Here is a 23,599-nt window from a genome sequence, read left to right on the forward strand (position 1 = left end):
GTGTGTGTGATTCTGGTCAATTGCCTGACCCTTGTGTTGGGACATGTCAGGTAAAAGGCTCTGGTGTTTGTCCGTCGTCTTTCGTGGTGTGCGAAGTGTTTGTGTCGGAAATGGGTGGGGACAAGGGGGGGGGTAGAGTGTTTGAGTATCCTATGTGGTAGAATGGGAAAAGATGTTCCAAGAAGGGGGATACCGCCTCTCCCACTTCAGTGTCCCACTACCACACCCCGATGACCGCCCACCCTTATTCAGGTGATCCTCCCTCACTGGAAGACCAGGTCCCCCCTCCCCCCCAGGAGCTGGATCCAATAGCGATACCCGTGTCCTGGCCACCTGGATGACAGATCGCTGTGGGCTAATCAGGGATACACCTTCAGGTTTCTCACAGATCTCCATGTTGGTGCTATGGTATGGGCTAAGGATTCAGTGATTGTGTGATCCAGAGCCTTATTGTGTTGAGCGTAATACAGGATGGAATTCCATTTTGGAACAACCTTTTGTGACACTAGTGGACTCTGCATTACCCAATTCTGCCTCTTCAGTGACCTATACTTCAGAAGGGGCAGGTTTTATTTTGTTTTTTATCGTTCCCCCACCACCATCCACCCTCCTCCCCCTCCCCACCCCCCCAAAGTGGCAGGTAGATTCTAAGTTATCTAACTGGTGGCAGGGGAAACCATTTCAAGTTGCAAGCTACTAGCCAGCCATAAAAAGTCATAAATCGTTCATCACCACTATTGTATACATACACAGAGCAAACCTTTATAATGGTTGGTGGTGAATGCAAATTGTGTGCCCTGCTGTTAAGTTCAATTATATAGTCACTTAAAGCCTTTTTCATTTTTTTTTTCATTCTTTCTTTTTGTCAGTCTATTGGCACTTGGTTTTTGACAGGTTTTTGCAATACTTGTTTGTACTTTGCACGTGCAACACCATGCACAAATTCAAGTTGCGAGCTACTAATTGGCCATGAAACGTCCCTCGTCAACTCTATTCTATACATACCGACAGCACACCATGTCTTACTTGCCAAGAGTCAATATCACTAGCCAATGGCTAGTGGCGAGTGCAAATTTTGCAGCCCGCTCATAAGATGGCACTTCTCACTTTTTGCCTGTCCCTTTAATTGTGTGTGGGTCGTGAGCTACACCAGGGGTATCAATTTCAAGTTTCAACTTACTATCCAGGCATAAAAAGTTCCCTGCACCGCTCATTTCTCCACATGCAAAAAGCACACCATCTCTTACTGCATCTTTTTATACTATGTATTGGCACATTCGATTCCTTTTTGCCTGTTTTTGTGTCATCCGTTCTCCTGGAGCCAGAGTCCCTTCCCATGAGGCCAGGGAGGTGAGGCTGGCACCCGATGTCCCACTGGGTGTCGTACTCGGTGGGAGGATCTTGTGGGGAGACGAGGAAAAGCTGGAACTACCCAGTGGGATAAACTGAGACGAGGCAGAGGTGCAATGTAGTGAAGAATCCTCTGCGATACTCAAACAAGCATTCTATTCATTTGTGTCAAATTGTTTCAACAACCAGGGAAAATTTTATATGTTGTCTTTCTCTGGGCCTGTCTTGGCAGCAAGGGAGTTATGTTCTCAATGGGCTGGTGACCAAAGAAGATCTTGCAATGCAGTTTCTCAAGGTCAGTTGCTAGACTCGTTTGTTTTCTCTACTCAGTTTTACAAGACATTTCGGCATCGGCTCCTATCTCTTCTGGTTGACCTGCTTTTAATTTTATTAGAACAATGATCAGTCTCTAAAACTATGGGAGAATTATTGACCATCTTAAACCTGCTAAAAATGTCTGCATATACTGACCCATATGAATATAGACCTCCTGATTTGTACATACATTTTAGTAAAGGTTTTAATAGAGGATCTGCCCAAATTAGTAGACACAAATCATCTTTTGAAAAGGGTAGACAAGCGACGGGCAATGTTAGGGTCTGTTTCGTTTTGGCATCATTCTATTTTGGAGTCACTTCTCAATAAAATTATCTTTGCATCTGGCTACATATTGGCATTAATGGCTATGTACACAGACCACCCAAAGGCATGGTTAAGTTTTATATACTTTCCTGTCTACTCCTGTTCCTCAGAGGGGGACTAGGCAGGGTCCGTTCCTATTGTCCCCTTTTTTACATTGCACTGGTTGTGGAACCATTGGCCGCAAGGGTAAGGGCATATGCAACAAATGACGTTAACAAAAAGGCTCAAACTCCTGGTATCAGCCTCCCACCTGAGAACTTTAGATCCACAGTCCAGGCCTTGATAATTTCCCACATCCATGTTGGAGTAAATCCCTCCTCAGTCAGTGGTGTTGCAGCGAGACACCTGGCCCCCACTTAGGGGTGCTAAGCATGCCACGGCACGACCCGTCCTAAGGGAGTTACATTGGCTTGCCATCCCAGCCAGAATACTCTTTAAGACTGCCTGCGTTACCTGTAAGGCAGCCATCGCTCACACACATGCTTAACTAGCTGCAACCCTCTGTTGTTCAGGTTTGTGCGCTCCTACAGGAGCCAGGCCATCACTAGGTTCGAGACTAAACTGGCAAAGCATGGAAAAACTAGGGCATCGTCGGGAACACAATTCTGCAGGCAATTCGAAACCACGCCAATGGATTTACAGTTCTAGAACAAACTTACTCTTCAGTCATTACCTAGATGTCATCTAGGCTTCCTGTGTTCCTGCACCATATTCCACCCATATGGCCCATTCCACATAATATAACCTCCCCCAGACCCCCTTACATCATGTTATTCTCAAAAGACATGTATAGCCCTGCGTTGCTTCTTAGTTAGGGTTGTTCTATATAAAAACCAAATAAAAAAATTCAAATGCAGGCGTTGGGGGGCAGGGGGGGGGTTTATCTCAAACGCAGAGAGGAACCTAATCTTAGTTTGCAGCCAATATGTTTCTCTTGATCCTAAACCCTGTTGCCTCTATTTCTGAACTGCTTACACTGCTCGATGAATGAGGTTAGGGTCCAGGTTTAAACAAAAAACATAAGCCAAAGCAATGCCCTAATTTCACGATTTGGGATGATGACATGAAATGCCTCAAGGGTATTACACCGATCGGATAGATCCAGACGGGGTTAAGATATTTAGGCAGACAAATTAATTTTATTTTTATGCTGACAACTAACTGGAGGCTATTGCCATATCACAAAGAATCTGAAGGCTTTCAAGACCCAAGATATTTCTATATCTTGGGTCTGTGACTCTGCGCCCTACAGTAGGAGATTGTAACGTTTATTCTGGTCTCTAGCACAACCTTAAATTGTGCGAATTGGGAGGAAGGTCGGGCTTACCGCAATGTCCCCCAATATTGAAAAGCGACCCAGCTAAACTTGGGGATGCTTTTGGGAGAGGGATTGGACGTTTCTAATTTGTGTTGGCACAAGGAACAGGCTTGCAACATAATATGCCGTTGTTATCTAGTGTCCATTAAGACTCCAGTTGGCCATACACAAACGGCTGTAAGGGGTGCATGGAGTACGGGGAGCACACACTAGGAGATTAGCTTGTTTGTATGAAGTAAATGTTCAACTAGGGTACACCAGATTCCTGTAACATGTTGCAAAACGTTTACGGGCAGTGAAGGGGATGGAGATGCAGGGTGGTGTGTGCACCACAATAATTCTACCTAACCTTTAGATGGTAGCGCCACTATTTAAACCTAACAATTGGAAAAGGGTTCAGAGGGGAGTGTCGGAGTGGGGCGTTCCAGAGAGATGGCGCAGAGGGGCAAGGAAACATAGCTTACTAAGGACTAGAACTCCTTGACACAAGCCAACCAATACAAGCGGCACACTGTAGACCGCCTTCTTATTAGAATTTTCCATCACCAACCTGACGATGCATGTTCCTTAACCTAATCTAGTAAATCAGTTAGAGTTGTACCCATTTTCCTGTGTCAAAAATATATACTTTAAGATTACTTTGATTTTATTTTTTTCTCCATTATTCTTCCGTTCACAAAGTTTCAATCAAGACAGTGCAGCATTCACCTTGCTTCTCTGTTATTCATACTCTCGGCAAAACACAAATTAGTGCTCAGCACTCTGTCCTATGACAAAGTGAGCATTTCCTATTTTCATGCAGCCCTATTCTCCAATGAGCCTTTTTGAGAGCTCTAACCCAGATCCTAGCCAGTGCTAGAAGCCGTCACATTTCTGTTGGAGTCTATACCCCAGAATCTGACATGGGCTTTCTTTTGATAGAAGGAAAGGGTTGCTGGCGGCTTGCTCGGGATGTAGCTTAGAACATTCCCAAAGCCTGTTGTGCTCAGTCAGCTCAGGTCTATAACCCAGATCTTGACCGAGGCAGAAATCCAGAGAATATATCTTGGCTGGTAGGTAAGAATAACAGGCACCAAGGCAGGTGATACCTTGTCTTCTCTATTAGTTTTGCATGCCCCCTAAGGCAAGGGGAAAATATGTTCTTGTTGGTAAGCAGGTTGTATGACAATTTATTTTTTGAGTGAACCACTGGGAAAGCGGGAAGCTCTAGACATTGGGTCATACTCCAAGGTTAGAGACCTTGGAACCTGGACATTAGGCCTCATTACAAGTTTGGTGGTATCCTGACGGTTAATCCGGCCGTATACCACCAAACGGTATTGCTGTTACCGGGCCTTGGTCTGGCGGAATTACCGCCAGATTACAAGTGCTCCTAGAGGCAGTAATTCCCCATTCCATGGGGTCCTATGGGGAGATTTGCTGGTATTACCGGCACCAGTAATGCTGATGCCGGTAATACCAGCTATTTTGCTGGTCGAGGTAATTCTGGCCACCCCACCAGCAAACATGGAGTTTGCCACTGCAGAATTAACGTGCCAGTAAACAAATTACCAGCATGTTAATTCCACACTGGCAAACTCCTAATGAGGCCTTTGACCCATGTAGAAATCCCTTATTTCACATTTTGTTACTTCTCCGTACTGTTGTCACTGTTTTCTATGGTGATCCTCGTTTAAGTTTATCCCTACCAGAAAGGCCTACATCCAAACCTTCCTTTTGTAAAATAAAAGCTGTTTAACTTTAATCCTCAGTCTCAAGTGTTCTGTTGATGTCATGCCATCACAAGTGTCACCGTCCAAAGCTGATGAGAAGTTTGAGAAGTGGTTATTGCCGAATTGGGAGAATGGTGTGGCAGGAGTTGGCCAAAGACCCTGCTGTTTGTCTGCAGGGCATTTTTGTTATGGGTTTGCTACCCTTAGTACCAAGTGGCAGAAAATCCATCATTGAAAATTGACAAAGCAACTATTACAGTCCTCTGGATGACTGCCTATGTGCCAGATATTGCCGTTTGTTGTTCTGAAACGTGGTGCCTATCAATATGTGAAAAGGTGACCTACACCATCCAGTGAGATTCACACATTTTGTATTAGCTTGGGTAGGGTCCTGAGTCATGTCAATGTTGCTAATCCGGTTATTTTAGTATGGTTATGTTCTGGTGGAAGTAAGGTTCTGTTGTGAGGGTCTTGTAGAGGGTAAACATTTGCCAATGAGGTGATCTCTTTGGGTTAAAGAGAACAGCGAGGCCCATGAAACTGCTGCATTCTAGATTGGGTATTAAAGGAACCGAAATAGTTGTGTGTTTTCTGGAAGACCGCATAGTTAAATTCCTCAGGGCTTCTGGAATGAGGTCCACAGTTTTGAAGCTGGAACGAAGGATTGAAATTCCTGACTGGAAAGTCTGAATCTTGGGACAAACGCAAGCGTGACAGAAGAGAGCCGTAAAGTACACACTGTAATGTTTCTAATGACCTCACATGATGCATTTATGTATCACACCAATACTCTTTTGTAGACTCTGAGTTGCAGAAAGGAAAGGGTTAGGGAGGTAAAAAGGTTAGAACTATTTCTTAGCAATTGTGACACCAACTGAATCCTCCAATGAAGTCTAGATAAGCCTTTCCCAGCAGTACCAGTATACAACAAGCTACCACCTATGGGGGACACGCGGTATCAAAGTCAATGGATTTGGAGCAGTGCCTTTAGGGAGCCAGGACAGCCAAAGTCGTTTGTAACTCAGTCTATGGATCTGATGCACTTCGTGGATAAAAAGTTAGTTCAGAAAATCACTTGTAGGGTCACAAGCTGTGAAGCCTGTGAGAAGGGAGTTGCAAGCAACTCGAAAAAGGTAAGCCAATGCAATTCCCAAGTGAGAAAAGCACATCTAACAGCAATAAGGTAAGTACCCCACGCCTAAACAGTACCTCTGGTTAGAAGAAGAGTGGTCCAGCTGGATTCCGTCTTGCTGCAGCGGTGCAGACCCTGGTTCCTGAGCCTCAATCGTGGGGACAAGAGGGAGGACATCTGGAGGGTTCCTGCGGCGGTACTTGGGAGGTCGTTGGCGGCTACAGGCTCTTTCGGTTCAGCAGCACTGCGGTTTCAGTGCTTAGCAAACAGCACTGATTCGGATCACAGACACCGGTCGGGCTTTCCTTGCTCCTGTGGTCCTGTACTCTGGTGAGGAACTTTGGATCTGGAAGTCCTGCTTCTGGAGGGTCCTCGGGAGACTCCTGGAGCTTCTAGACTGCTGCAGACTTTGTCCTCTACTACGGACACTGGACCGCTGGCATTGGGTTCCTGCAGCAACGGAGAAGCACAGCAAGTCGGGGCTGGTGGTCTAGTGAAGTTAGTCTCAGGGTTATTTGGTTCCACTAACACAAAGGGAGAAGTCGTTCCTCCCGGAGCTTCTCTGTCAAAGTTCAGCACAGCAGCATGTCTTTACCAGGCAATTCAGTGGTTCAGGAGGTTGCAGCAAGCTTCGCTCAGTTTCTTTTTCGGGTGTTTCTCCCAGTGGTGGTTGCTGCCTGTAGTCCCAAAACCCTCGCCTTTTTAAGCAGGTTTCTCCCATTCATGCCCATCCTAGGCTGTCAATCATACAGCAGGGTGGTTGTCCCAGCCAATCGGGACTAGCTTCATTCAGGCATCCCTAGAAACAAAGGATAGGGGAGTTTCGGGACCCGCCCTCATCCTGTCCTTCCAGACACACTGGAGCCAGGGGCGGGCTTCAGGGCTTAAGTCCGCGAAAGGCAAAACAAAGGGCTCAAATCTGTCTCAACGCACAAAGTAAAACCCAAGAAAGACCTTGCAAACAGAAAATGGCAAAAAAAAGATGGCCGGGCCATTTTGACAAAATGGTCACCCATGGGTGCTGCACTGCAGCTGAGGGTTCAGCCTGCGGTAGAAAAGCACAATGGTAGGAAAAAGTAAACCACTGCCAACACCCATTTTAAAGTAGTGGGGGTAACCTAAAATTTGTACATGAGAATGTAGGATAAGGGGCTACTAGGTAACCCCCCCAGCACTCCACAAATGATGGTGTGTGCTGGCCCCACAACGAGAAAAGGTAAGTAAAGTCCATTTCACTTTACTCTTCTTGGGAACTGTAGTTCACCCTAGAAAAGGTATTTAAATCTAAAGGATTTCTCAGTGACACTGCACTGAAGGTGCTGTGTGTCACCATACAAAAAGCAGGTACCTATGGAGTTTGATTATCAGACTCCAGAAACAGTGAAAACACAAAATCGAAATTGGTTAGAAACCCGGGAGAAAGTAAGAAAAAGGCCTTGCTCGCTCCAGGGTTAAAAGAGCTGGGGGTCTGAAAAGTTCCAGGGAGGTAGCACAGAAATGAAAATTCTCCCCACCACCTAGTTGTTGAGGCCCAAGTTCAGATAGCCATGCTCTAATGTGTGTTTGCACCAAGGCCTCCACCTTTTTAGGTTGCCACTACATCTTTTTAGGATGCCCCTGCCTCCAATCACAAACAAACATTCTTTCAAATCCTTGGTGGCTACCCAATCATGAGCAGTAACAACACTCGCAGGGTATAGATTCAGCATTGAATCCAAACGTCCTTTACAAATATTTGTCCCATCTAGTCTTGATTTCTTTGGCTTAAGATAGCCAACACCATATTGGGCACATAATTTTCCTTTCACACATGGAAAGGAAAGTAACTAAGCCTATACAGGTACTACAAAGGATATCTTTTTGGCAACCTACCATGACCCTGGGAGGTTTACAGTGCCTCATGGTTGAGGAAGTAGACATTTCGAAGTATCACACGTAGTGAGATCTGTTATATGGCACACTATGGCAAAAGGTGGATAAACCATACACTATAATCAAAACGATTAGGGGACTAATGTCGGAGCCACAGTTTGGGGCATTTGCACTAAAACATGACATGAAAGAAAAGTTTTAAGTGATGAGTTATATGTAGGCCTAATGTGTCTTAAGCAAGAAGGTGAACTTTTAAGAGTTTCTGTTTCATTAAAGGAGTGGCAGGGATGTTTTGGAGGAGTGAGTGGGGTTCAGGGACCTTCATTCATATACAGTGCTAATGCCCAAAGTGAGCGGGACATTGGGTGGAAATTATTTAAGCAATTAAAGCTGTTACTTTAAGATCTTGGTACGATCGTGTTGCAATGTCCGGAGTGGTGTTTGACAAACCTGCAGAGGGGATATATACCACTTGGCTTGCAGGGCACGCGGGCACCTAGTACACTAGAATTTAGAATATAACAATTTGTATGAAAGGGATGTATGTATAGATTAAGTACCCGAATAAGTTTCATAGCAATCTTTCGCGTTAAATCTTTCCCCTTGACTTAGCTTCCTCAGCACCTTTTTTTCTAAATGTGATTTCATTAATCTTTTTCAATAATACAAAACTCATAGAACCCCTGACCCCAATACAATCTTCGAATCTAACAGAGGTCAACTTCTACCCCACTCGGGTAACACCCGCACGGACTACATTATAAGAAAGGCAGTTTTTTTAAAATGATATTCAATTGTTGCTTGTATATCTGAGTTAGTCAAGCAGACACATTGGTCAGTATGTATAGGTGCCTAGAGATCATTACATTTGCAAAACTTTACTTCTTCCTTCCAAGCCACAGGTACTTTTGCTCTTTACTTAGTCTCTGCAGGCCTTCCAAATCTGTTTTGCTCTCTGGCTTTTTGTGTTTAATTTTTTATAATTCATCTTAATTTTTTAAAAGACACAGGCTGCGGCTCAGGAGAAGTTCTACAGCACAGCTGCCCAGATCAAATTGCTGCTGGAAATTCCAGAGAAGATATGGAGTGCCATGCAGGCTTCCCAGTACCTGCATGCTACTCAGCTGTACCTGCTCTGCTGTCATCTGCACACCCTGCTACAGCTTGATGCCTCCAACTCTCGCTACAGCCCGATCCTGGCCCGCTTTCCCATACTTGTGCGGCAAATTGCAGCAGCTGGGCACTTTCGGTAAGCCACTGCAGTTCTTGTTTGATGGAGGAACTGCGTTTACTGGTTTTCTTTTTTGTAGCTCATAATTAGCATTTTCATTGTGCTGAAAGTAACAAGTGTTACTGTTAGCAAACCTTGTTTTTCTCATTTTAGTAGTTTGTAATGTTTATTTGTGAAGAACAGAAGACTGTTCTTAGAACTCCAAAGCAGACTTGTGATACAGATGTAAGATTAGGTGCTTGTAGCAATACAGTTTGGACTTAATAGCACATCTAAATTTAGTAGTGATCTTCACTCCTTTTTTGGTTAATGCTGCTTTGTTGGCTGGGCCTGATTTCTTGCAGCATTTTGTGGGGTACTTAACTTGAAACCAGCTTCATTCTGAGCATCCATGTAGTTTCCATGCAGACTATGTGAAGAGGCTTTCTGGTTGACGGTAGCTTTCTTCATGACCTCCCCGACCCCCGGCCCACTCTCAAAAATTCAATATGGCTCGTGTGCGTCCAACATTATTCCCCCGTTCTCGATATTGTATTTCGCTCAAATTATGCTACAGTTATTTAATGTCATTTTTTGAATGCGATTAGTGATGACTTGTCATTTCTAATGCTGCTGTCGGAGCCATTTTGTTGCAGTGTAGTCTCCAGCTGTCTTTCGGGTTCTGAAACGTGCAATAAAGTGTCCTTGTAATGCAGTGTGTCTAATGTCTACTCAATTTGTATCCCCTCTTGCTAGAGCAACCATTTTGCAGGAGAGCAAGTCTTTGCTGAAGTGTCCATCAGTAGCAGACCAGGCTGTCGCTGAGGCATTATGCTCCATTATGCTCCTGGAAGACAGTTCCCCTCGCCAGGCCCTGACAGACTTTCTGTTGGCTAGGAAATCTGCCATTCAGCAACTGCTGAACCAGCCACACCACGGTTAGTGAGAATAGCAGCTTTTTCATCATTCTGCCACCTTTTCTGTATCTTTTGGATGTGAAATGTATATTTAGTGTTCTTCTCCTAATCTGGTAAGAAATGGATATTCACAGTTTGTCTTAATTCTCTACTTTTTATTTAGCTATAGCTCCATATTTCTGGTATGATCAATTAAAAGTTGTCATCTACGTGCTGCAATGGCAGTGTCCAAGCCTTCACAATTGGTTGCGCCATGGTTGCATGGCTGGCAACTAGACCAAGGCAGCAGAGACACTTTTATGAAAGCAGAATGTGTGGAATTCATCCCTGCACATGTTGAAGTCTGCCAAACTGCTAGCAGTAGCAATGATCATGGTGTGTCTTCATTTAATTGTTCGGTATGTCTCGGATATGGACCTTTTGGGCATCAATGTGCTTTAGATTATCCGGAAAGTGGTGAGGCAAGGGGAGCACCTACCTCTCATTCATTGAATTTAAACCTTAATATTATTTGCCTTATTTCATTCAGAGTAAAATGTAGGGTTGAGAAGAAATGAAGTGCTGTACATCTGTAGGTTTAACTGGATTGGGGGAATAACAGTCCTTATGAAATAGCACTTCTTACTGGCATACTGTTAAGGGTAGCAGGGAAAAGTTGCATGTAACAGTGCTGAGATAGTGAGAGAGGGACAGGGGGAGAGGGAAGGTGCACTGTAGAGGTTTGGTGTCAGAGGGCTACTGTGCTGGGTGGATATTAGTGAGGGGCAGGGTGCAAAAGTTGCACTCGCCAGTAGACATTGGCTAGTGATAATGGTGAGTAAGAAATGGTGTGCAGTCTGTGCGTATAGAATGGAGATGGCGAGTGACTTTTTATGTCTGACTAGTAGAATGCAACTTGAAATATTTACTGCTGGTGAGGGGCATATCCTATGGGTGTGAAGAAGGTGCTTCTTTAAGAGGGGTAGCTTGATTTTTCTTTTCTGAATGGCAGGAGGTTGAGGGCGAACCTGATGTTCACTGATATGATGTTCCAGTCAGATGCAATAGACTGAGTGCCCTTTTCCAGGTAACTTTATTTTGCATTTCTGCTGTTTTAGTCTAGCCAAATATTGACTATTTGGGTTTGCGCACCTCCAGAGATGGTCACCTTGCCAGCCGGTTAGTAGGTAATGGCCATGATGACAGATTTGTATATGCTGCTGATGGCTTTGAGGGCTATGTTTTCTTGTAGGGGCAACCAGTGAAGTTCAAGGGGTGTTGGCAGTATTTGCTCTTACTTGTGCAGAACCTTAAGGCTGGCAGCAGAGAAGAACGTGCTTTGCATAGGTTTTGGGTTGGATGGTGAGGATGGCATCGGTCTCATAGATTTAATGCTGTTATGTGGTTGGATCGCCTTCATTTTTCTGTAGGTTGTTGGTTCCAGGCTGTTAGTTTTCTTCCCTCTGCGTGTCTTGACGGAGAGATGGCTGTCTATGCTATTCAGAGACTTGGTCCATGGTGTCCAATATTGGGCAAAGCCCCCGAGGTTCATGGCAGACCATCTGGTCTGGATGTGGTGGTGGTGATGAAGAACAGGAGTTCTGTCTTGGACGTGTGTGCTGGATGCCCAGATCTGAATCTGGATGAGGCAGGCCTATTTGTGTATAGTCTGCCTATTAATCGATGCTCTTGCTGGTGAGGAGGTTCCCGGGAGCCCCATGGAGAGCTTTAAGGTCATGGTTGAGAAATGGCTCCTTTTGGAACTACTCATGTGACGGGTAGATGTTGTGATTTGGAGGAATCCGCTTAGGCAAAATGCCGGCTTCTAGATTGTGAGTGAACTAGCTGAGGACATTCTTAAATTCCCATGTGGTTATGCAGTACGTTGAGTGCTTGATGGTCTGATGTGCCAAAGGTGCAACTGCTTTTCGGGGGTGCGGAGTGCATGGTTTACAACTTGTGCAGTGGCTAGCTCTGTTGGATGTTGCAAAGAAAGGCAGGTGTTGATGGGGCAGTTGTAGTTAAGGTCCCTTGAGTCCAGTGTTGTATTTGAGCAGTTATATAAAAGTAGAACTAGAACCTTGTCTGAGCTGACTGTTTATGGATCACACACTTTATCATCTATTCAAGTGTGTGTGTGTGTGTATGTACACACACACACACACGCACACGCACACCCCAACTTGGTTCCTTAAGTGCACTTCTTCTAGTAAGCATATAAATTGCGATATAAATGTATCACCCGGTCATTTGTTTTCTCTTTTCCGTTCTGCGGTTAGTTGGGGTCGTCGGATTGTACCAGGAGACCGGACATAAAACAAGGGGCTTGTAGCACGCTGCTCAACCATAGTGTGTGATCCCTGGCAAATAATATAATCTCAATGCGCATTGCCTAAAAAAATAATTAAAAAAAATAAATATATACCACTGTCAAAATCGGTCTGTGATTGATTAATGTCTTGGAGCGATGGTTGCATTGGGGTGGATTTTGAGGTTAACATCTCAAACCTGGGCATATGTTATTCCTGCAGCCGGTCACGAGAGAAATTACCCTGCTCACACATGCAATGAAACAATAAAACGATATGTGTATGTTTAGACTGCCAAAAAATGTTGTTCTTGATTGTTCGAAAGGGGCACACAGGAACACACTGCTAAACACAGATTCTAAAATGTTTTGAAAACCCTGGAAATGCTGCAAACAGGAATCCCTAATTAGAATGAAATCCATGGCTATGGCAAAAAAAGTGACACAAAAAACGTTTTTTAGTCATTTTAACAGATACATTGATGTCGGGCCATGGCTAGCAATATTTCAAAAATACGATGGGCATGGGCGTAGGTCGTGCCTACTGGCTATGGCCGAAGGCCATGGCTAATAGTCTGGTAGAGTTAAAAAAAAAAAAAGGACAGTGGCTGGCCGAAGACTGGGCCCACTGGCGAAGCCCATGGCTAGTGATTTAAAAAAAACAGTGGGCACAGCCAGAGGTGGTCATGACTAGTGGTCTAGTAGAGATTTTTAGAAAATACTGTGGACACGGCCAGATGCGATGGGTATTGGTCTGGTAGTGTTCTAAAATATACAGTGGGCAGCCACTTGCCCTGGCTGTAGGCCAAGACCCGGGGCACAGCAAAAATCTATGGAATAACATAACCCTTCAAATTATTATTATTTTTTTAAAGATAATTTTAAGGACGTTAAATTGAGTACCTTTAACGCAACTCATCTAAAGCTACCTTAATTTCATGCCCCCTGCACAGCCTTTGACCACAATGATGACATCACCAATTACATCATATGACGGCACTGATTGCATCTGTGATGGCATGAGACATAACATAATTCATGACTTGGCTAATCAAAGCCTTTTTTACTAAGATTATAGCAATGAAATTGGAGAACAATCTCCCAAAATGAATGCTTCCGGTCGGATTCATAAGGGGCATACAATCTTTGGAAAACCCTGGACCTTATGTCATCCCGTAAGTAGCCTAGGGGGACTCAACCTTTTTGACTTTCGACACTGAAAAAGCAGCAGATGGTCAACTGATCTTTCATGCAGGAGGTTTTTAATAAATTGAGCTTTGGACCAAAATGGTTGACATGGGTGGGTAAAGTAGCAAATGGGGTCAAATCAGGGGTGTTTCTCCTCGAGGTAGGCACATGTCAGGGGTGCCCACTATCCCTGTTAATATATGCTTTAGTTATGGAACCATTAGTAATACATATACATACACATGAATAAAAAGACCTAGAGGGTTTCAAAATACACAACCAAAAATATAAGCTTGCGCTCTTCGCAGACAATGCTATGATATACATTAAACAGCCCCTGCTCACAATCCCATCAATTTATGAAGGAACTGGAGCTCTTTGTAAAGTGCTCGAGATTCAAGGTGAGCTACTCCAAGTCAGAGATATTCCGACAGGAGAAATGTCCCCCAGTTTCAGAGATCTTCTCTTCATCCTGCCTTTTAAGATGGCAGACAAGTCCATCAAATACTTATGAGTGGTGATAACTAGGCACTTAGGTGACCTATAGGACAAACATGATTTGCCCCTTCTAAATAGGATGTCTGAAGATTTAACTTGATGGCAAAAAATGAATCGGTCTTGGATGGCGAGGCTTATCGTCATCTAGGTGGGGCACCTACCCAGATTCCTATTTCTTTTTCAAATGCTTCTTATTATCCTAAGGCAACCCTTCTTCAGAGGTCTTAAGACCAAAGTGCTGTCCTTCCTATGGAATTGGAAATTACCCTGCATAGCATATGAAGTTTTTATACTGCCTAAGGAAAAGGGAGGAGTAAGGCTGCCAGATTTCGAAAAACAGCAGAGCTGCAAATGATAGCAGACCTCTTAAACCCTAACCAACAAACAGGGTAAAGGTGGTTTTTCACCAGGTTACTGTGGAAGAATGGTTGTTGGTACCTCAAAAGAAAATTCCTAATAGAATCGTCCCAGTCTTCAAAGTCTTCTGGAAGTTGTGTAGGCCCCAGAAAGATATGAGGTGGCTGTGAGCATGGCCATCCCTGTTAAGTTGCATATGGGTACCTCGCCTTTGAGATAACATAATGGACCTGAATCGATTCCAGAAATATGGTATGAGGCGGGCCTGGAAAGATCAGGTCAAATGTAGGATAAAGGGAGCCCTTAGTGATGGCAAATGGGGTGGCAACGTGTAAAGAGAAATTGCCCCTTTTTTTGTTACAGAGAATGAAAGGACTTGTATCTAAATTATGAAGGGTGGTAAACCCATCCAAATCTACTGGTGAATCGAGGATCCATAAATTATGGGAAACAGACCTAGGGACGAATATGGAGGAAGGGTTATGGATCCAACTATGTCGGTCTGTTTAACGTACATCGATGGTGATGCAATATAAAATGCATGCATTGCTGCATCAATGGCAGCATTCTAAGATTGAATGCACCAATGTGTGGAGGGTTTGAGGTTGTACAAGTGCGTGTGATGGACGTGCCCAGTGGTACAAACCTATTGGCGGGAGATCCTTTCGTGGATACGAGAGAGGCAGAGAAAAAAAAAAAAAGGTTGGCTCTGCTTTTGCTTCTGTTCAGTCTAGAACAGTGGTCTTCAAACTTTTTTGGCCAGGGCCCCCCTGAGCAAAATTTGGGCAGGTCGGGACCCCCCAGAAATGCCAAATGGACAGTATATATTGCGCGCCGTCACCTGCTCCCATCAAAGTCGCTGGGCTCCCTCATCCCACTCCTACCCAGTCGCTGGTCTCTCCCCATCCCATCACACACCCAGGGCTCTCCCCACTCTGCTCCCATCACTATCCCATGGTTCCCGCCCATTGTGCTCCCACCATAGTCCCTCGGTTCCCCCATCCCGTTCCCAACACAGTCTGAGGGCCAGTGGCGGCTGGTGAATCTTTTTTAAGCGGAGGGGCATTAAGGGGAGGTTCGGGGGGGTTTCCCCCTGTGAATTTTTTTTAAAATAATAGGTTCAAATGTTGCATTGTAGAGCATACTTTTAACAAAAAATGGGTAAATAGCCAAACAGTTTGCAATTGTTGCTGGGAGTCCAGGGGGCAGGCATTGATATTTTATTTCTATCGCGCTCGTACACAAGTGTTTCAGAGCGTGACAAGGCAAGGGAGGGGAACAGAGGAGAATAAAACGGCGATCTTACTAGGCCCAGTGACATTGAGAACGCGCAAGTGTGAGGGGAAAAGTGCATGGAAGGGGGGAGAAGTGGAAAGTGTGAAGCAGAGGAGAAACAGATAAATAACAATAAATAAATAATAAAGGCAACAAACAGTGGTAGTGCAGCCAGCAATTTGCAAGTGCTACGTTTAAGGCAGCAGACAGGGTAGGTCTGATAAGTGCAGGAAGAAAGATGGTTCTCCTCAAGTTTTAGAGTGGCAGGGCGCTGTTCCAGAGGGAGGCCCCAGCCGAAGACGGAGATCTACCCCCAGCTCGTTTCTTTGATAAACGACTGACCCTGAGGGAGTTGGAGGTAGAGGAGTGAAGAGCTCGAGAGGGGAGGTATTTGCGGAGGAATAGCTGAAGGTATTTTGGACCGAGGCCCCAGAAAGCCTTGTGGACAAGGCAGAGGGTTTTGAATGATAGATGTCCGGTAAAAAGATACCATCCCTGTCCCCTGGGCCCCACTGGTCCTAACACAATGAACATGATTATGTGTATATGCAAGGCGCTGCACATTCATACAGCAATCACTCTATCATTCACATGAGCATCCATCACCATACACCCACTCATAACGCATCCATACACATGTTTAAATAAAAACAATGAACATAAACGTACCTTCTGCATTGGCCTGTGTGTGGGTGCTGCTCCAGCTGCTCTGTCCGTATGTGCGAGGAGGCGCAGGAGCTCCCCCTCGGACATACAGACATGCAGTGCCCCAGCCAGCATTTCCAATGAGCTATGCAATGCTGGCGAAGCAAAACGCCCCAGCACTTGCATGGCTCAGTGAGCATGTGCGGCTGGGGAACTAAACTGAACTGTCAAAGGGAAACAGTGTTTCCCTTTGACAGTTCAGCCAGCCCAGGAGCACTCCATTAGCTGGATAAAGCAGCTGAGGGAGTGCTCACTGTTTCACTGGGCTGGCTCCTTAGCTCCTCCATAATGGGTGAGGGGCCACTATGCAGTTAGTAATGTTGACCATTGTTGCTGAATATATCACAATTTACTTACATTTTAACACAAAGCACCCCTTTGGGTACTATTGAAACAGTGGGCTTCATAACTACTCTGGCGGTAGCTGTGCCGGTAAAACCGGCACGGCTGCCACTGGAGTTGCATCCGGGTCTGGCACCCGCGAATGGGCAATTACTAGGTCATGCCGAGTTAGGCGGACATGATAATTGCCCTTTCGAAGGTGCCGGTAGATCCCCATTCCCATTTGAGCCCCATATGGCTCAAATGGGAAGGGGGAGCTCGGATGCACCGGCACCGTTAATAACGGTGCTGGTGCATCCGACGAGCTGAGGTCAGACCTGGCGGGGGCTGTCAAGCACCCATGAGCACAACTCTTACTATGGCGGAACGGTAGCAACGGTGCCGGTAGCTTACCAGCACCGTTGTTACTGGTCCGCCATAGTAGTAATGAGGCCCAGTCTGTGACTAAAGGAATGAATATCCATTTACAACTGTGGGCCACTTTTTCATTGTTGCCTGAGACAGTTTCATGCTTCAGCCCGCCCATGTGGGCCACCCCTGCCCATTTCTTCCAATCTAAAAAAAAAAAGAAAAAAAAAAAAAAAAAAAACCTTCTTTCATGCTTAGCTCTCAGGGCCCCCCTGGGATGCACCCGCGACCCCCACAGTTTGAATACCACTGGTCTAGAAGAAAAGAAGGGAAATTGTGGCCCTGAGTTCAGTAGTACACAATTTTGTATTGGCTTTGAGTTAACTTTACGAGACTATGGAAAGGGGATAGACTGCATCGAAGGAGGAGTGGATGAGTACGTATATATATATTTCTGAGGCTTGTGGAATCTGCTTAGATCACATGCTGTGCATAGGCCGACATCTAGTGGAAGCTGCGGAGTATTACAGTTTGTTTTTCGAAACTCGAAAATGGGCGTCGACACAGGCGTGCCAGTAATACTATCCCTAGTGTGACGTCCACTGTACCCAAGATCCGTCTAGGGATGCGTCTAGGATCCTCAGATTGTTTTTTTTCCGCCATACTGGTCGGAAGCATCTTGCGGAGTCCCCTGGCCTTAGCCATACTTTTGCTAATAATTGAAATTTATAATTCTTTATTGACATCCTTCCCCACCCCAACGTCGACGACGGCTGGAGAAGACATCGACCGTCGGCTGCTGCACGACGGATCTGGGCCTCGGAAGGCCGCTGGCCTCGGCCCTGCAAGTAGGGAGAGTGGGGGGGTGGTACATACTCTTCACTCTTCACTCTTGGTATATAGGTACACCTTATATATTTCCTACACTTACCAGCCCGCTGCCTTTAGGTGCGTATGGAGGGTACCCCTTTCCAATTCTGCCCCAAGTGCAACCGCAAATACCCTTGGGTCGACAGGCACGCCTCATGCAATCTCTGCTTGCCGAGGGACCACCCCGAAGCGAACTGCAGAGCGTGTAGTAGGTTTAAACCTAAGACACTTAAGGACCGTTCGACTAAGCGTTGGGCCCACCACGCCAGGCAGGCGGCCATGGCAGCGGAGGGCACCTTCAGCGATGGCAGCGACGCCGTACTTTCGGACGGCGAGGGCATTACGGCGTCGAAAGACAGCCGAGCGCAGGTCCCCGACCTCGGAAGGTCGTCCGGCAGGGCGGCTATGGGGAAGACCCCCGGCGACGCAAGCGCTACACACCCTACACACACTAAGCACACTAAGTCCAACCGAACCTCGACAACGTCGACTTCTCGGAAAGAGGCACAGATAGAACGGTCCGACTCGGTGTCCTCTGGGCGCTCTCGATCGAGATCGCCTCATGACGCAAGGCAATCATCCACTCTTGCCAAGAGTGCCTCGCTCCCTAGACTAACGGAAGTTCGATTGTCGGAGGACGAAGACGACTTCCACCCCCAGGCCGCGCTCCAAGAGACGGAGCCCGCAGTTAACACCAGCGAGGCCCCACGCTCGAAAAACACAGATACCTCTCCCGATCCTCGACGCCAGGCGTCGAAAGTCTCCGGGGCCTCCAAGGGACAGGGAAAACATTTTTCCACGCACGGGGAGGGGGGGAAACAGCGGAAAGCACATTCTTCCACTCCTGTACGACCATCCTTCCCCCCCTAAGCAGACAGACAAATACAAGTCTACTGAGAGATCAACATCCAGCAAGGGTACCCTTGATAAGTCCCCTAAATTGCCTACTAAAGTCATCCCCTGTTCCAAAGAATGGTCCAGTGAAGACATAGACAGGGTCATGTTAAGGATGTCTTCCTTGGCTGATTTCTACGACAAGAATCCAGAGCATTTCCTCTCGTATGACCCTCAGGGGGCCACACCCTCAGGTTCCACTGATCCTATCCCCCTAAGTAAAAAGGCCCGGTTCGAAAGACCTGAACCCTTCGAGGTGCAGCCTTACTCTACTCCATACTCTACTCCACACCCCAGGTACCAAGGAGAGCCTTTCCCTGAGGGGGACCAGGAGTTTGAAATTATGGAGGAACAAACCGGGACGGAATACTATGCGGATGATGAGGATCAGGAGGAGGGAGAAAATGAGCAGGAAATTTACAGAGTAGATTCCCCGGTAGAGAACGAAGCCCCAGTTACCGACTCGCCAGTCGATAACCAGCCCCTCCTTAATGAGGTTCTCGCTCGCACGGCAGAACATTTTCACATCGACACCCACGGTGTACAGGAGGAAAGGGACTTCGCAGAAGAGTTGGTGGGAGAGAGGAGGCCGGTGGCTCAGACCATCCCTATCCTTAAATCCATCCAACGAAGAATAGATCCGTCCCTGGTGAACCCAAACCTCACCAGAGCAGTCAACCCCAGGGTCGAAAAACTTTTCCGGGCAGCCCAGTCTGACCCTCTCTATATAAGAGGACATCTTAAACCAGACTCCCTAGTTGTTACCAACACTCGGAAGAGGGCTGGAACACCCTTATCTTCATCAGAAGCTCCTCCCGACAAGGAGAGCAAGAAACTTTACGGGTTTGGCAGGAAGGTAGCCTCAACGTCCGCCTACCAAGCAAGGATTGCTAACTCCACCACCCTGTTGGCCAGCTACAACTGCCATCAATGGGAAGAGGTCGCGGCGCTCATAGCCTCTGCTCCTGAACCGTTAAAGGGCCAATTGGCTCGGATCTAGGCAGAAGGGAGAGCCGTGTCTGGTTGCATATTAAAAGCAACTTTCGACGCCGCGGACAACGCAGGAAGATTGATAGCAGAAGGTACTGTTATCAAAAGACATGCGTGGTTACGGCAGTCGGGGTTCAAAACAGAAACTCAGGCTTCATTAATAGACAAGCCGGTGGAACCCGATCTATTGTTTGGGAAAGCGGTCGAAGACGCACTGAAAAACGCCAAGGACGAATACGAGACACTGAAATCCCTTGGCCAACTAACCAACAAACCCCCTAACCAGATAGTAATTTTCGTCGCCCACGCGGCCAAAATTCACAAAGAGGCAACTATGCCCAGGGACAGGGTACACAGTGGAACAACAGCCAGCAGTCTACCCAAAGTTACGGCAGGGGTAACAAAAGAGGGCGTAGAAGAGGCAGAGGCAGCCCCAACAAGGGAGGTGGCACGCCTCCACCAAAGCAGTGACGCTCAGTTCAGGGTCCCTTCTCACGCAACCCCAGTAGGGGGGCGCATTTCCAACTTCACCCAGGCTTGGGAAGGGATCACCTCAGACAGATGGGTGCTGTCAACAGTGTCCACAGGATATTCTATAGAATTACTGCAGCGTCCCCGGAACCATCCTCCACGACAAAGAGTACACTCCTTAGAACATCAGAAGATCCTTCTCGAGGAGATTGCCATTCTGCTAGAAAAGGACGCGATAGAACTCGTCCCAGGACACCAGGTAAACAAGGGTATCTATTCAACTTACTTCCTTGTGCCAAAGAAAGATTTGACAATGCGCCCAGTACTGGACTTACGGCCTGCCAACAAGTATGTCAAGCCCCAAAAATTCCGTATGACCACGCTACAAGAGGTAATCCCCCTCCTAAAAAAGGGGGATTACATGGCAACCTTGGATATGAAAGATGCTTATTTTCATATTTCCATGCTCCCGGCACACAGAAAGTACTTGCGCTTCAAGGTGGACAGTCGCCACTACCAATTCAAGGTACTGCCCTTCGGGATAACTTCAGCACCAAGGGTATTCACCAAGGTACTGGCGGTGGCAGCTGCACACCTACGCAGGGAGGCAATCCCAGTGTACCCTTATCTGGACGACTGGCTCATAACGGGGGAAACCCCCAGGAATTTGCAGGACAAACATTCAAAGGACTATCGACCTCCTCCACGAATTAGGCTTCTCAATCAACGAGAAGAAGTCAAGCCTAGTGCCAAGCACCTCAAAACAGTTCCTAGGAGCAATCCTAGATACTCAGAAAGGGTTGACCCTCCCTTCGGAAGAGAGAATTTGGAATATACTACTGCAAATTCCACATTATCAGTCCGGTCAACAAATAACGGTACGCAAAGCAATGCGGTTACTGGGCATGATGGCGTCATGCATTTACCTGGTCCCCCATTTACCTTGTCCGCCACGCGCGACTGCGCATGCGTCCTATGCAGGAATGGTTGGCGAAAGTGGTCTCGGGCAAGTGGTCAGTGGGACGATCTAGTGGTCGTTTCGCCAACACTTGTACAGAGCCTACACTGGTGGACAAGAGAGAATCTCGCAAGGGGAAAACCCTTTTACGATCCCGAAGTACAGGCAGTGGTGACTACAGATGCATGCCTGACTGGGTGGGGAGCTCACCATCTCCACCACACAGCTCAGGGTCTCTGGTCTCACTCAGTAGCCAAGAACCACATCAACCTGCTAGAGCTTCTGGCAGTATTCAGAGCGCTTCAAGCGTTCGAGCCCCATCTATTAAACTTGTTGGTGCAGATCCGGACGGACAGCACGACAGCCATGTTCTATCTGAACAAGCAAGGAGGGACTATTTCGCCAAATCTGTCCAAGCTTGCCCAGAAAATATGGATATGGGCACTCAGACGGAACATCTTCCTGTCATCGCAACATGTTCCAGGGGAGCTCAATTCCCTAGCGGATGCTCTAAGCAGAGACTCCCTCCCAGAAGAACACGAATGGGTCCTTCACAGAGAGATCGTAGAAAATCTCTTCTCTCAGTGGGGTTTCCCCACTATAGACTTATTCGCCACTATAGACTTATTCGCCACAAGCGAAAACGAACAATGCCCAGGATTTGCATCCAGGTTCACCCAGCCAGACTCCCAAGGGAACGCCCTGTGGATGAACTGGTCAGGGATGTTTGCGTACGCTTTTCCACCAACTCCTCTCATCAGGAAGGTGGTGTACAAGATGAACAAGGAATCGATGACGCTCATCCTAGTTGCTCCCATGTGGGCGAGACAACCATGGTTTCCACACCTACGCAGGATGGCGGTGTGCGAGCCCATCAAACTTCCAGCCTGGTACAACCTACTGTCCCAGCAACAAGGTCAAACAGTGCACCAGCAACCCAACTCAATGAACCTGGCAGCATGGCTCCTGAGGTCATAGAGTTTGGACATCTCAATTTACCACAGAGGTGTATGGACATCCTAAAAGAATCCAGGAAACCAAACACAAGACACTGTTACTTTGACAAGTGGAAGAGATTCGTTATTTGGTGCCAGAATAAACAAATCAACCCGGTTGATTGCACTCCTTCCAACATTGTGACATACATGCTCTACCTGCTGGATGCAGGATTGGTTTTTAACTCTCTGAAAATACACCTGGCTGCCCTCTCGGCTTACACCACATCCCATAACAAGGTGTCGTGGTGGAAAGTACCAGTAGTTAAAGCCTTCATGGAAGGAGTAAAGAGACTTCACCCTCTTATTTCTAACCCACCGCCAGGATGGGACCTTAATGTGGTGCTAGCTAAGCTCATGGGCCCCCCTTTCGAACCCATGCATAAAAGTAGTCTCAAACACCTGACTTATAAAACGGCCTTCTTAGTAGCCATTACCTCTATAAGAAGGGTCAGTGAAATTCAGGCTCTGTCAGTGCAGGATCCTTTCTTTACTATCCACAAAGACAAACTGGTTTTACGCACACACCCTAGGTTCTCACCTAAAATTTATATCTAAATTCCATGTAAACCAGTCCATCGAGCTTCCGGCTTTCTTCCAGAACCCGCAAAGCTCGGCTGAAACTACACACCCTAGATGTGCGTAGGGCGGTCCTCTACTATGTAAATAAAACCAGACCGCTAAGGAAAACAGATCAACTGTTTGTCTCCGTAGCTACAGGCAGAGAGGGAGATGGCGTCTCTAAAGGCGCTATCTCGAAGTGGATTATCAACTGTATACAGCTGTGTTACTCTCTTTCTGAAAAAACTCTGCCTTTTACGCCAAGAGCCCACTCTACTAGAGGCATTGGGGCCACTCTGGCTTTCATTGCAAATGTTCCCCTCGACACCATTTGCAAAGCAGCTACTTGGAGCTCTATTCACACTTTTACTCAGCATTACTGCATTGACACTCATTCCAAGACAGATACACAAGTGGGACAAGCGGTTCTAAGACACCTGTTTGCTCATGACCATTCTCACATCCCACCTCCTTCTTCTGGTACTGCTCGCTAATCTATGCACAGCATGTGATCTAAGCAGATTCCACAAGCCTCAGAAGGGATACATTACTCACCGTAATCGTATTTCTGATGCTTGTATCTGCTTAGATTCACATGCGACCCACCCTTCCTCCCCTCCGAGAGAAGGCGCATGATTGCTTGTAGTCTTACCTTTCTGTCTATTTGCTTGGATTATCTGTACTCGCGCTACTCCTCATGCTTCCTC

At 46.5% G+C, this 23,599-nt stretch overlaps 1 protein-coding gene across 3 annotated transcripts in view; it reads left to right on the forward strand.

Moving 5' to 3' along the window:
- The window catches only part of COG1 (component of oligomeric golgi complex 1), a 311,531-nt gene that overhangs the window by 24,887 nt on the left and 263,045 nt on the right, over positions 1 to 23,599 (forward strand). For all 3 annotated transcript variants that reach the window (XM_069655104.1, XM_069655102.1, XM_069655103.1), the window contains exons 2-3: positions 9,031 to 9,275; positions 9,993 to 10,174. In XM_069655104.1, coding sequence (XP_069511205.1) covers positions 9,031 to 9,275; positions 9,993 to 10,174 — 427 coding nt within the window. The remainder of the gene's footprint in view (positions 1 to 9,030; positions 9,276 to 9,992; positions 10,175 to 23,599) is intronic.

The sequence above is a fragment of the Ambystoma mexicanum genome, chromosome 3q (assembly GCF_040938575.1).
Source record: "Ambystoma mexicanum isolate Mex_15411 chromosome 3q, UKY_AmexF1_1, whole genome shotgun sequence".
NCBI lineage: Eukaryota > Metazoa > Chordata > Amphibia > Caudata > Ambystomatidae > Ambystoma > Ambystoma mexicanum.